The sequence below is a fragment of the Mastigoproctus giganteus genome, chromosome 1, assembly GCF_048544385.1.
Source record: "Mastigoproctus giganteus isolate SK-2022 chromosome 1, ASM4854438v1, whole genome shotgun sequence".
NCBI classification, from domain to species: Eukaryota; Metazoa; Arthropoda; class Arachnida; order Uropygi; family Thelyphonidae; genus Mastigoproctus; species Mastigoproctus giganteus.
The window spans coordinates 56,996,003-57,011,454 of NC_143575.1; the positions used below are offsets into that span (position 1 = coordinate 56,996,003).

At 37.4% G+C, this 15,452-nt stretch overlaps 1 protein-coding gene across 2 annotated transcripts in view; it reads left to right on the forward strand.

Moving 5' to 3' along the window:
- The window catches only part of LOC150090813 (bifunctional purine biosynthesis protein ATIC), a 343,962-nt gene that overhangs the window by 216,479 nt on the left and 112,031 nt on the right, over positions 1 to 15,452 (forward strand). For both annotated transcript variants that reach the window (XM_090372983.1, XM_090372991.1), the window contains 2 exons: positions 6,683 to 6,768; positions 14,995 to 15,084. In XM_090372983.1, coding sequence (XP_090229109.1) covers positions 6,683 to 6,768; positions 14,995 to 15,084 — 176 coding nt within the window. The remainder of the gene's footprint in view (positions 1 to 6,682; positions 6,769 to 14,994; positions 15,085 to 15,452) is intronic.

A 15,452-nucleotide genomic window follows, 5' to 3' on the forward strand; every position in this document is an offset into this window, starting at 1 on the left:
CTCTACCACTGTCAGTGTAGTACCACAGAGTTGATACGTTGCTCTGGGGTTGCTGTTTCCCATGTGTAGTACTTTACATTTGTCAATGTTAAACTTCATTTGCCACCTCTCAGCCCATCTGCTCAACCTTTCCAGATCCTGTTGCAGCAGCATAGTGTCAGTAGTGTCCTTGACAACCCTGCCAACCTTTGTATCGTCTGCAAACTTGGACATTAAGCTTGATATACCATCATCAATATGAAAACAATAATGGACCCAACACTGAGCCCTGAGGGACTCCACTAATAACATTAGTCCACGATGAGCAGTGTCCATTGATTACCACTCTCTGTCTTCTCCCCCTCAACCACCCCTTTATCCATAGCAGCAATTTGCCTCCAATGTCACACTGCTCCAATTTGTGTAGCAGTCTTCCATGTGCAACAGTATCAAAAGCCTTTCTAAGATCCAAGTATATAATATCAAAGTTATTCCCTGCATCCAGTTCTTTTGTGACTGCATCATAGTATCCAATCAAGTTGGTCAGGCAAGACTTCCCCTTAACAAAACCATGCTGTGTCTGAGCTATAACTGAAGTCTTGTCTAAATGATCCTGCAGTGCTTCTTTAACCAGTGCCTCCATTAATTTTCCTGGAACAGAAGTTAAGCTCACAGGTCTATAATTACTTGTGTCAGCCTTTGATCCTCCTTTGTGAATTGGGGTCACATTTGCACATTTCCAGTCTATGGGTACCCCCCCTGAGTCCAAGGAAGCTCTCATAATTATGGCTAAGGGTTTGCTTACTTCCTTTGCTGCCTCCTTTAATATAACTGGATAGATCCCATCCACCCCGGTGCCTTTCTTGTGTTTATCTTCAACAGTTTCTCCTCCACTTTACTCCCAGTTATTTCAAGATTCTGTAGCTTACTGCTAGAGTTGAATACACCTCTGGCATTCCCCTTGCTGAATAACTCCTCATGTGTGAATGTCGATGCAAAATATTCATTTAGTTTGTTAGCTACCTGAGCAGGATCATCAACAATTGACCCATCAATATCAAGTGGACCAATCTGATTCATCCCCTTCCTTCTAGAGTTTACATAAGTAAAGAACTCTTTGCTGTTTATGTTTGCATCCCTTGCCAAGGATTTCTCGTAATCTGCCTTCGCCTGCCTAACCTCCTTTATAACTTGGTTGCATATCAACTTGTATCTATCATAGGCTTCTGTGTCATGTGTTAATTTGTAAGTATCCCATGCATTTTTCTTCTCTGCCATATGCCTCATTAGTTCATCTGACATCCATTTTGGCCTAAACCTTGAACAATATTTCTTAGTTGGTATGTAAAGCCTAGTAGCTTCCAAGATAAGTTCTTTGAATGCTTCCCATTTTGAATTTGCTGTTGGTAACATCATCAGTTGGTCCCACTGTATAGAATTTAAATACTGTCTCAGTCCATCGTAGTCGCCTTTACGGAAGCAATAACTCTTCCCTTTACCCCTAATGGTAGTTACCTCTTTGAGTAAATCCCACTTCAGCACACTGTGATCACTGCCACCTAGTGGTTCATTTATCTGCAGATTCTTAATGCATGAAGAATCACTGCTGATAATCAATCAAAACTTTATGCTAATTATACTAAGAAATGCTAATTATACTAAGCTCCAAGAAATAGGTTTTTGAAGACTTGATATTTTATCGAATTAACTGTCATATCATGTCGTACTCTGTAAGTAGCTTTTACAGTTCTAGTCACGCTTGTTATTTTATATTTTTAATTTAGCAAGCGATTTTGTAGGTTACTATTTAATATACGTAGAACCGTTGTTTCGTTCGAATCTTGCCAGCATTGTTATAAGTTTGAAGTGCTGGTCAGGACATCAAAGGCAGATACGTAACCCCCGCTATTTGTGGGGGTTACGTTCCTGAGAAATGCCGCAAATACCGAAAACGGGAATACTGAGTTATGGCTCCCATAGTAATAAAGGGGTTCCGTTCCAAAGTATGAAATATATAAGAAAAACTAGTCTAAAATTTTGTCTATGTATGTATTATATGTGCCTTCACAATATGACTAGGTACATAGACAGTACATAGTGAAATTCAAGCATAAGGCATTGAAATGAAAATAAGAAACAATTTAATATTAAATGTAATATTTATTAGAAATTTCAAACAAATCTTTCAATCCAGCGTCTTTGCTATAGCTAAAAAACGTATCCTGCCAGTGCTATCACCAGTTTCGCTAAAGTGTAGATAAAGGAGTTTTGCCTTTTCACGAATGATGAGTGAACTTAATGGAATTTTATTTTGAGTTCGGTCTTCTATCCACAGATTTAAAGCCTTTTCCATTTTTTCTAATTTAACATCACGAGTTACAGAGCAAATATTTGAAGCAATTACGTTTACGGACACTACAGCGAATTTTTTCTTCCGATTTTTTGATTGATCGTACTGTTGACTCATTGATTTTATAATGTTTTGCCACTGAGGAGACACTTTCACCATTAGAAATTTTGTCTAATAACTCAATTTTATTCGCCAATGTCATCATCTTCTTTGATATTTTCACATTTCCCTTGTTATTCGTAGCCATATTTTTGTATGGGTTAGAAAGAACTTGTCCACAATAAATAAATTTTCTGTTTATACTCCGGCACGACAACCAAGTCAGTAGAATTTACAATAAATTGTCGATACAAATATTTATTGTATTTAGTAGTTACGGGCTTGAACCCCGGTCCACTCAAGGAACGCGTGCTATGCACTCTTGCTCCTCACTTTCTTCCGTTAAAATACTCGAAAAAGTTTGTTTTACACTGCAAAACGGTAGATTTATCACTTTTGTAAGCATATCAATTTATAAATTGATAAATTTATTTAATTTATAAGCGTATAAATTAAACAAACGACGAAACCTTCCATGACAAGCGCAGAACATATACTGAACAAGGATTAGCGAGAAACATCCACGCTCGTGATTTTGTCACCCCTCTCCCCCCACCCACTGAGCACTGTTTTGACCGGGAAAGATAATTTTAGCCACGCCCATGTTTTTTTATGGCGGAAAATGTTCACGGCACTTTAAAATTCACATTTTTTTAGGTTTCATTTTATATTAAATTGGCGACTGCGAATACAGATACCGCGAATAGCGGGGGTTTACTGTATTGTTGGGATATCAGAGATATGGTGTCACACAGACATGAGCAGTGCAAAATTGGAATATGGGGTTATCGATGGTTTGACTGTGATGATCCTGCTGAGATAGCTGGCATACTGAATGAGTGTTTTGCAACAACATTCACACTTGAGGAATTCTGTAGGGAAGTGGAGAACAGAAGATTATTAAACTCTAATAGGAAGCTTAATGATTTTGTAATAACTGAGGCAAAGTGGAGTAGAAATTTTTGAAGTTAAATGTAAGAATAGGCACCTGGGGTGGATGGGATCTATCCAGTTATATTAAAGGAGGGAGCAAAGGAAGTAAGCAAACTCTCAGCCATAATTATGAGGTTGTCCTTGGACTCAGGGGAGGTCCCCACAGACTGGAGATGTACAAATGTATTCCCAATTCACAAAGGGGGATCAAATGGTGACACGATTAATTACAGACCTGTTAGTTTAACTTCTGTTCCAGAGAAAATTATGGAGTCACTGGTTAAAAAACCATTGTAGGATCATCTTGACAAGACTGTAGTAATAATTCAAACACAGCATGGGTTTGTTAACAGAAAGTCATGTCTGACCAATTTGATTGGATACTATGATGTGGTTACAAAGGAATTGGATGCAAAAAATAATTTTGAAATCATATGCTTGGATTTCAGGAAAGTTTTTGATACTGTTGCACATGGAAGACTACTGTACAAATAGGAGCAGTATGGCATTAAGGGCAATTTGCTGCTATTGATAAAGGAATGGATGAGTGGGAGAAGACAGAGAAGGGTAATCAGTGTACACTGCTCTTCGTGTTCATGTAGTGATGTTATTAGTGGAGTCTTCCAAGGTTCGGTGTCTGGCCCGTTGTTGTTTTCTGTATTTATCAATGATGTTGATGAAGGTATATCAGGGTTAATGTCTAAGTTTGCAAATGATACAAAGTTGGCAGGGTTGTTAATTATAATAGACTATTGCAACAGGATCTAGAAAAGTTGAGTAGATGGACTGAGAGGTGGCAACTAAAGTTTAACATTGATAAATCTAAAGTACTGCATATGGGTAGCAGTAACCCTAGAGTAATGTACCAACTGTGTGGTACCACACTCAGGATAGCGGAGAATGAAAAGGACCTGTGGGTAATTGTGCAGTTAGGGATGAAGTTTTCTGAGCTGTGCAGACAGGCTGCAAAAGTAGCTTATGGTGTCTTGTCAGTGATATAGAGGAATTTTGTTAGCAGGGATAAGGAGGTGGTTGCACCCTTGTACAAGGCATGTGGTCAGGCCACACCTTGAGTACCGCATACAGGTCTGGAGGTGTCATTTTAGGAAGGATGTAGAGCTGCTGGAATGAGTACAGAGAAGAGCAATGCGATTGGTGAATGTAACAAAGGGTTGCTGTTACCAAGAAAGGTCTAAGTTCTGCAAATTGCATCATCTGGAGACTAGGCACCTGCGAGGTGATCTGATTGATGTGTAGAAGGCATTGAATGGTTTGCTGAATCACATCACATTGATGCTGATGTGATTCTTCCTGTTGCTTAGATTACTCACCTGATGGGACATAAATTCAAATTGAGGAAAGACAATTGTAGAATAGATGTGAGGAAATTTTCCTTTAGCCAGCGGATGGTTCATAGTTGGAACAAACTTTCATCTGTTGTAGTGGGGGGTTTGACAACTTAAATATGTTCAAGGCAGGCAAACATTTGGAGTGAATGGATGGGTGAAGTGGGAAATTTTTTTTTTTTTTATTTGGCTGATGTTATATAAGCTTGCTTTCTTGCATCATATGCCTTTATTAATGCTAATGCTAAAAACACAAGGAGGAACATCAAATAATCTTTCAAGTTATGAAAGATGACTATTGATCCATTACAGAAATATATTGCCATTCCCATAGAGCTGTTTAAGACATTACTGTATGTGTTTCAGTGATAAGCTAGCAGACCGAAAACCAAAAATGACCAAGTAAACTAGTACCTTTGAAATTATATAAGCTGGGTGCAACCCTTTTTTAATATCAGGTAAACCATGTATATAAAGTGCTTAGCATCATAATACACAGCCATTTCTGAATAAACAGAAAATTTTTAAGGTGGCATCGTTTTAGGTTATATCTCATATTGTGAATACCTTCACAACGAGTTGCCATGATATTGCACTACTTCGAATAAGTAACGCTTCACCTTAAAAAAAAACCTTAAAAATTTTCTGTTTATTCAGAAATGGCTGTGTATTATGATGCTAAGCACTTTATATACATAGTCTAAATTTGTTCGCAGCTTGAGGCTCTAGCCCTAAATGCACCTTAGCCTTTATCAGGTAAACCTTAAATCATATGGAATACAAAGGAAGAGGGAGGGGACAAAAATAAATTTCACTTAAATAAGGAAAAATCCAAGGGAGGCATCATATTAAACAAACCAAATCAAAGAAAGTCATAAAGAAAAGCATAAATTAATTCATTAATTCAGTTATTTGGCTTGTTTAATATGACTGTGAAATATGAAAAATCAAAATGAATACCTCTCCTTTTTTCATCCTGAAAACCATCTGTTCACCTGGGTACAACTGAGCATTTTCTAAGAATTTTAGCATTAGCATTAGTAGAGGCATATGATGCAAGAAAGCAAGCTTATTCAGCATCAGCCAAAAAAAAAAAAACACACACACACCACTCCCATTTCACCCCTCCGTTCGTTCGAAATACCTGTCCAGTTCAGCCTTAAATTTGTTTAGGCTATCAACTTCAACAACAAGTGATGGAAGTCGGTTCCACCAACCAACCACCTGCTGGCCAAAGGCAAATTTCCGCACATCTATCCGACATCCGTCCTTCCTCAATTTCAATTTATGCCCTCTGAGGTGATTATTCTGAGCAAGATGAAGAATCCCATTGGCATTGAGCATGCTCAAACCATTCAAAGCCTTATACACCTCTATCAGATCACCTTGCCGGTGCCTAGTCTCCAGACTCTGTAATTTGCAAAACTTTTCCTTTCTTTCAAGCCTTTCTTCGTAAGAGCAACTCTTTATTCCGTTCACTAATCTTGTTGCCCTTCTCTGTACCCGTTCCAGCAGCTCTACATCCTTCTTGAAATGAGGCCTCCAGACCTGTATACAGTACTCAAGATGTGGCCTAACCATTGCCTTATACAAGGGAATAATCACCTCCTTATCCCTGCTAGAAAAATTCCTGTATATCATTGACAAGATGATATACTATTATAATCAAGATGATTTTTTACTAGTATTTCTCTATTACAGTTTCAAAAATTCTTTATTGAATTGTCAAAATGACTCTCAAAGTGACAATACCTTCTATGTGATTTCATGTGACTGCCAGTGGACCAATCATTAAAATATATATGAAAAATAATTTTAAGCAATATTAAAATCCTTCTATAAAATTTTTTAAAATATATTCAGTTCTTTTCAAAAATAATTTAGGAAAATATGATTCTTTAAAAGTTACATCACTAAGTAATTAAGCCCTACACGAATTTGTCATTAAATCGCCATATTTTTTTTATCTATTAAGGTGCTGACCGGATGTCTTCCTTTGGAGATTTTATTGCTCTTTCTGATCCTTGTGATGTAATTACTGCTAAAATCATTTCAAGAGAGGTAATTAGAAAATAAATTTTTTATATGGTTATATAAGTAGAAAACTGTATAAATTCTTAATTTAACATTGCGCAGTACAGGAATCCTTCGGTTACTGCAGGCGACACGAGTAATTACAGACCAGTTAGTTTTAACTTCTGTTCCTGTTAAAATAATGGAGTCGCTGGTTAAAGATGCATTGCAGGATCATCTAGACAAGACTGCAACAATAATTCAGACACAGCATGGGTTTGTTAAGGGAAAGTCTTGTCTGACAAATTTGATAGGATATTATGATGTGGTTACAAAGGAACTGGATGCAAAAAATAATTTTGATATCATATATTTGGATTTCAGGAAAGCCTTTGACACTGTTGCACATGGAAGACTATTGTACAAATTGGAGCAGAATGGTATTAAGGGTAAGTTGCTACAATGGATAAAAGGATGGTTAAGTGCGAGAAGACAGAGGGTGGTAATCAATGGGTTCTGCTCTTCTTGGACTAATGTTATTAGTGGAGTCCCACAGGGTTCGGTGTTGGGTCCACTGTTGTTTTGTATATTTATCAATGATATTGATCAAGGTATATCAGGCTTAGTGTCGAAGTTTGCAGATGATACAAAGGTTGGCAGGGTTGTTAATGACAGTAATGGCAGTGTGCTACTGCAACAGGATCTAGATAATTTGGGCAGATGGGCTAAGAAGTGGCAACTGAAGTTTAACCTTGACAAATGCAAAGTACTGCATATGGGTAGAAGTAACCCCAGAGAAATGTACCAACTGTGTGGTACTACACTTAAGGTGGTAGAAAATGAAAAAGGCCTGGGAGTAATTGTGCAGTCAGATATGAAGTTTTCTGAGCAGTGCAGACAGGCTGCCAGGGCAGGTCATGGGGTTTTGTCAATGATATATAGGAATTTTGCTAGCAGAGAAAAGGAGGTGATTATCCCTCTGTATAAGGCAATGGTCAGGCCACGCCTTGAGTACTGCGTACAGGTCTGGAGGCCTCATTTTAGGAAGGATGTAGATTTACTTGAGCATGTACAGAGAAGGGCAACAAGATTGGTGAGGGGAATGAAGGGATCCTCTTATCAAGAGAGGCTTAAGTTCTGCAAATTGCAGTGGGTGGAGACTAGGCACCTGTGCGGTGATCTGATTGAGGTGTATAAGGTCTTGAATGGGTTAAGGACGCTGAATTCTGATGGGATCCTTCCACTTGTTCAGATTACGAACCTAAGGAGGCATAAATTCAAATTAAGAAAGGACAGATGTAGAATAGATGTGCGGAAATTTGCCTTTAGCCAGTGGGTGGTTAATTGCTGGAACAAACTTCCATCTGTCGTTGTGGAAGTTGATAGGTTGAATAAATTGAAGGAGGAACTGGACAGGCATTTGGAGGGAATGGTGTGATTTTTTTTTTTTTTGGCTGATGCTGCATAAGCTCATACATTTTCTTTCTTGCATCACATGCCACTACTACTACTACTTACTGAAATGGGCTGTTCTTTGCAAACTAAGGTCCCATAGAGAATAGGGGCTTAGGGGAAAAACAGTAAAGTGCCAAGAAAATATATTAAAAAAAAAGAGTAAATTACATTTTCAGTTTAAGCAATAACATGAAAATGAAGTCTGTCCAGTCCTTTTATCTTCTGTTTCAGTGTTGCTACTTTCTTGGCTCTTTTCACATGTTCACATTCAGCACATATTGAACGTTTATAGGCCATTATAAAGGGAAAATAAATGTTAATTTATCACAAGCACTATAATCTTCAAGTCTAAAAAAATAAATATATGTATAAAATAAATATTGGTCAAGCACGTAATAATCTACAGGTATGGTGACACTTGCATGTGCAATTCTGTATTCATGTATATGGTGTACTGATGAGGGCATCATTGAAAAGTTAGAACATAAACAAATTCTCTCCTGAAATAATTGTTGTGTTCTTTTGATTAAGGGAACTGTGCTGAATAGTGTACATATAAAGCAAAATGTGAATTTTAAAATTTTGGCATGCAGATACATAATTTTGCTATTTCCTATTGGTTGTTGAGGCTGTTGCAGACATTCTCTCAGGTGTGGCAAGCTTTGCTTGAGACCTGGGAGATGTGTATATGTAAGGGCAGTACCTAGAATGCCCATTCTAATCTGCCTCATGTCCATGTTAATTTAACAGACTGTAAAATTGGCCAGGCTTGTAGTAATGTCATGTTTGCATATTCAGCATGTGTTGTGTTTTGCTGGTCTCTTGGCTACCCAGAAGCAGCAATCACCTGGAAAGCTGCTTCTCTGCTCATCCACACCACGGGAAGGTTGGGCAGTTCCAGTAGATGGGGACAGTTTTATGGTCTCAGATTATGAGAAAAAAAAAAAAAAAAAAACTCTGGGAACCCACGAGAGAGAGAGAGAGAGAGAGAGAGAGAGAGAGAGAGAGAGAGAGAGAGAGAGAGAGAGAGAGAGAGAGAGAGAGAGAGAGACTCTATAAAAACCCTCCCAACACTAATGGACCCATCTGGGAGTCTAAAACGCTGATGGAACTGATATTCGAGTGACACTCAAGTCAGGTGGACCTAAATTCAGCAAAGTCCGGTTGGTCTGTGACTGCCAAATCTTCTGCTTGCACCTTCACAATGGTGGAACTGATAGCAACCCTTGGTAGAACCTCTATATGCAAGTCCTGAAATATGGCACCTAGCACACTGGATGGAGATGACTACCCAGGTGCAAACCAATGTAAGCAGGGTTTGAGGTGTGGTGCCTACAAAACATGGAGGAATGCCGCCCTTCTGTGTTACCAAGCAATACTAGGTTGTAGATAACTCTCATCAACCAGTGAAATACCACCATTTTGCTTATTGGAGGCTTGAAGTGGCCGTGGTTATTGTAGTTGTTATTTCGTTTTTAGGAGCATTAGCAACCAAGGCCATATTGCTCTGGGGATATGTGGTGGTCATTCCCTGACCTTTCCGCATCCTCCGTATTTGGTGGTCACGGGCTCGAACCCCGGTCTAATCAAGAAGTGTGTGCTATGCACTGCTGCTCCTGCCTACCTGGCTACGAAGGCGCCTTGAAGTGGTGGAACCCATGTTTAGTCTCCAGAGCAAAGCTCAAGAAACCCCTCCTCAATCTCTTTCATCATGCAGTATGATTCTGGTCTTTTGATGTTATGATGGGCATCATGGTGAGATCCATTCTTCCTGACATTTCCAGGGTACAGCTCTGAAACGGTGTTCGCAGGCTAGCCACTAGATAGTCCACCAGAATAGATCTATTCATAACTCTCTAGACGACTTCTGGATCAGCTTGTGTATAATCTTGCTGTCTCTACTCATCCGAGTGGTGTGTATGTGGGGGCATTTTTGGGACTAAAATGAACTACTAAAATAAAATTAAGTAACAAAATAATAGACTGACCATTACGCCCCATATCGATGGAGGACCACAAGGCTAATAATGGTCATGGAATCGCTGCATTTCAATCGCTAGACAGATCGTCGCAAAGGCGAACTGATCGAAGGACTGAACCACCCCTTCATCCCCCGATTGATCCACAAATGCAGAGGAGTTGCATGGTGGTGGTCCTTATTCAAATATAAATCAGGTGATAGTAGCGGGTTTGACGTGCTAAAGCTGTGCCTATACTGCCGTCTATATTTTATTTCTTTTTTCTGTCTATAAGCTGATTAAGCTTAAATTATGTCGGTGATGTGGCTCTGTATGTATTATAATACATACAGAGTGTATTGTGGCTCTGTATTATAATACATACATATATATAATATGTATGTATTATAATGGAGTGCTGGTCTGTTCTATAGTTTATTTCTCACTGCATAAGAACCACCGCTATGCAAATCCTCTGCATTTGTGGATCGATCGGGGGATGAAGGGTTGGTTTGGTCCTTTGATCGGTTCGCCTTTGTGATGATTTGTCTAGCGATTGAAATGCAGTGATTCCATGACCATTATTAGCCTCGTGGCCCTCCGTCGATATGGGGCATAATGGTCAGTTTATTATTTTGTTACTTTGTTTTATTTTAGTAGTTCATTTTAGTCCGTTTTGGTGATATTTCATGTCTTTTGGAACTGGTACCTTACAAAGGGGGGGTGCTGCTAAATTATTACATAATTGACTTTATATTTTAAATTTAAAATGGATTTATTATTAATTGGGGTTAATCGAACTTCTAAATTATTTGGAGACTTTCGGCTACAGATTCAGTCTCTTGCGACCTTTACTTTTCCCTTCCCTGTTGATTTAATTCTGAGCTGTACAAATATTTTATGTTAATTTTTCGCTCTACAGTTTTGCCATGGTACTGGCGTATGTATTATTTTTATATTAATCATTATGTATTGGGCATCATGTGGAGGAAGTGCATTTTGCTGCCTCTAATGATAGCTTTATATTTATTTATTTTTTATATCATTTCATTTCATTCTAACTTTTAAAGCCATTATTCAAATATATATATATATATATATAATGTGTGAAATCATTTTGTTGTCAAAATAAAATATAAATTCAAGAAGACTACCTCAGTGCAGTATTACAGAAGATTGCAGATGATAAATTAAATGCCAACAGCTCAGTAAGGTTTGAGAGAAAAAAAAAGAAAAGAAAGCTGCATAGGACAAATTACAGAAGTGCATAACAAGAACCTATTATGCTAAATAAAATACAAAATACGATCAATATAAATCACTAGCCAAAGAACAAATGTCTATGCATTCATTATCCTCTTCAGTAAAATTTTAATACAGGAATACCTCACATAGTGGTTTCGAACAGCGCGAGTTTCGCTATAGCGTGATTTACAAATTGAAAAAAAAATAAATAAATAAATAACCAAGTCACACACCAATACATTTAATATGTATGTATGTATGCCAATGCATTATGGATTCAAGGCCACGCTGATTGTTGTCGCAACTCCCATTATATATGGACTCTGCTAGCATTCACAGATTAGCAAACACTCTAGATTCTGGGCGGTGAGGTCGTTGACTGTGCTTAAGTGTGCAAATATTTTTTGCTGTGTATTTTTATTAAAGATTATTTTTTAAAAATGTTACACCTTTATACGTAAATATGAGTGGAAAGAAGAAATGTAATGGCGCTGAGTGTTCTTCTAAATGTAAATGGTTGACACTAGATTATAAACTAGAAATTGTAAAACAATATGAAAATGGTGCATCGTATGCTAAAATAGCACGGGACAAGAATATGAACACATCATCGGTACGAATACTTCTAAAGAATAAACATAAAATAAAAGAACATGGAATGGCAACAGCATCTTATATGTCAAAAATGATTATTAAAAATCGTAGCTCTGAAATGGATAACATGGAATGTCTGTTAATGTTATGGATTGAAGACTGTAACCAGAAAAGAATTCCGTTAAGTCAGATGATGATTCAAGCTAAAGCAAGCAGTCTCTATTCACTATTACAAAAGAAAATGGCAAGGAAGAGGAAAGTTTTTGTGCAAGCCGTGGTTGGTTTTACAGGTTTAAAAAACTTATGGGGCTCCACAATGTTCGACTTAGTGGTGAGAGTGCCAGTGCTGACAATGAAGCAGCTGCAAGAACTTTGTGTGCATCAATTTACAATAAATGTTATGTTATTTGGTTTTTTTTTTAGGAGCATTAGCAACTAAGGCCATATTGCTCCTGGAATATGCGGTGGTCATTCCCTTGACCTTTCCGCATCCTTCATATTTGGTGGTGACGGGCTCGAACTCCGGTCTAATCAAGAAGCGTGTGCTGCTCCTTCCCACCTGGCTACGGAGGCGCCTTACAATAAACAAACACTTATATATTTTTGCAACTTGACCCATATAATCATATTGTCGGAACGCATTACATTAAAATACATACTAATAGTACCTCAATCAGCGTGGTTTCGCATAGCGCGGTATTTTTTTTGGCATGAATTAACCGCTCTATGCGAGGTATTCCTATACTTGATAATATTTAAAATTTTAATAATTACTATAAATTGGTCAGTGGGGGGATACGAAGACTAATAGATTAACAGAATCAGTTGGCAGAAGTGAAACTGATTCTTGCACTGCTTCTATTGGAATGAACAGCAGCCTGGAAAACAAGGTGCTGGGGATTTCACCAACTGCTGGGATTCATTGCGAAACAAGTAAATACATTGGCTATGTTAGAATAACTAAGAGTGAGAACAGGTACGTGTATACTTGCATGTACACCAATTCTAGGAGTTTAGTAAATAAATTTGATGAACTTGAAGTCAAAACATCAAAGGCAGATATTGTTGTGATATCAGAGATGTGGTGTCACACAGATATAAGGAATGCAGAATTGGAATTTGGGGAATACAATGTATATAGAAAGGATAGACAGGATAGGAGGGGAAGAGGGGTTATGCTGTTAGTTAAGAAACATAAAATCTAAGAAAGTGCATCAAGTTGACATGGGTGGACAGTGCAATGTTGAGTCAGTTTGGTGTGACTTAAGCACTGGGAAAGCAAAATTGAGAGTAGGAGTATGTTATAGGCCTAATAATTCTGATGAGAACAATGAACAACTGCACAGGGAAATAGAGTGGGGGAGTAAATCAGATTGTATTATAATGGGGGATTTTAACTTCCCAGATATTGACTGGAACTTGTTGGTAAGTCACTCACACACTAGCAAGGTTTTTTTGGATTTATTGGATGATTGTTTTCTACAGCAGCATGTTCAAGAGGCAACCAGAGAGAATAATACTCTTGATATGATTATTAACAGCGATTCTTCGTGTATTAAGAATCTGCAGATAAAGGAACCCCTAGGTGGAGTGATCACAGTGTGCCGATGTTGTACAGTTCTTGAAATCCCCCGTACCTTGCTTTCCAGGCTGCTGCTCATTCCAATAGAAGCGATGCAATAATCGCTTTTACATCTGCTTGCTGCTACTGTTAATCTATTAGTTTATGAATCTTCCCAAGCTAGCAGTTTTCCGACCCACCTAACACTGCCTCGATAGCATCAACAAACACTCTTGCACCCCCCCCCCCCCCCCCCTTCTATTTAAGTGTATCCCATTCCTGTAGAAGCAGTCTCTCCTGTTAACAAGCACAGACCATGCTGAGAAAAATTCTACCCCATGAGCCCTTCATAATCTCTCCAGGGCCGAATTGATTGATCTTGTCTACGAGATATGGTGAGCACATGCCTCATGGTTTGAATATCTGAATACTTTGTTATTTACAGTGAGTGAATAATATTTATTCATTAATTTAATTTAAGAAAAACTTTAGAGATAACTACAAATGCTAAAAAAACTTATGACCAAGTCTAAATTATGTGACTGATGCCTTATATCGTAACAATGCAGATAATATCTTCTGTCAGACAAATAGCAGAATGCAAAGGCAATATACACAGAATATAAGAGTTCTTTTTCTTTAACAAAATACTTTCAGTGGTTCTTTAGCAACATAGGAGTGTATAAAATGTATATTTAACTCTACACCCCTACCACACATTTAAAGTTGATTTAACACTAAAAATAATGCTGTACAAGTAACCATTGTCGTTTTCTGCCTGCTTGGTTGATTGTTTAGTTTTAGCACTTGCCCAATCTAAATAATATATGCATATAACTTTGAACAATCAATCTTTGAATAATTTTTTATATGATTGACCAGGTGAAAAGATGTTCTCTGCTGTCAAAAGGGGTTGACTTCCTCAGGCTGTGGGAAAATCTTTGAGCCTTATCAACTATCCTACCATCAACAGAAAGCCTGCTTTCTCTTGTCTGGTGCAAAACAACTGTTGCTGGATAGATGTGTTTCAGCTGTTGCTGGATAGATGTGTTTCAGCTGTTGCTGGATAGATGTATTGCAGGTGTTTTTTTTGTTATATTCCATTTTGTTGTGTCTTTGTACTTTGACGACAGATTTAAATTTTTACTACTACAGCATACTCACCACTTTTTGTTGCACTAATGCTGTTTTGATGTTAAGCTCTTTTAGCTCTGTAATAATGGTTACAATTCTTGATATTCCATGAAACTGAGTTTTTTTGTTTTTTTTTTTATAAAGTGAACTGTTTCTCTTTATCTGATGTACTTTTATTTAAATAAGATATGGTGATAATAATACCATATTTTTTAATATTCAAAATAAATTCTGCATTTAAAGCTTAAATGTCCAAAAATACAGATTTTTAGCATTCATTGGTACAAATGAATAAGAAATGTTAGAGCAAATGTTATGATGTTGCAGGTATCTGATGGTATTATTGCCCCTGATTATGACTCTCAGGCTCTGGATATTTTGAAAAAAAAGAAAGGAGGAAGTTACTGTGTACTGAAGGTAAGCATTTTTTATCAAACCCACTAAAAATTTAGAGCATGGAAAGTTAGGAAAAGGTTTACTTGTGTTTTACACTTTAAATTTGATTTTTAATTTTGCTTCAGTTGAGTATCAAAGACTGTAAAATTCATTATTTTATCTAACTCCCAGGTTGATGGTTATGATCAAGAAATTCTTGTGTGTGGAATGTGGTGTGCTTTTGGATTATCTTATGTTTAACACTTCAAATTTTATATATGAACTCAACTTGATCTTGTGACCTTTTGCTCAACTTCACAAGATCTTATCCTTTGAATGTAAAATGAATGAGATTGAAAGAAATACTTTAAATATTTATGTATTTAATGTATACTGAAAACACATGTACA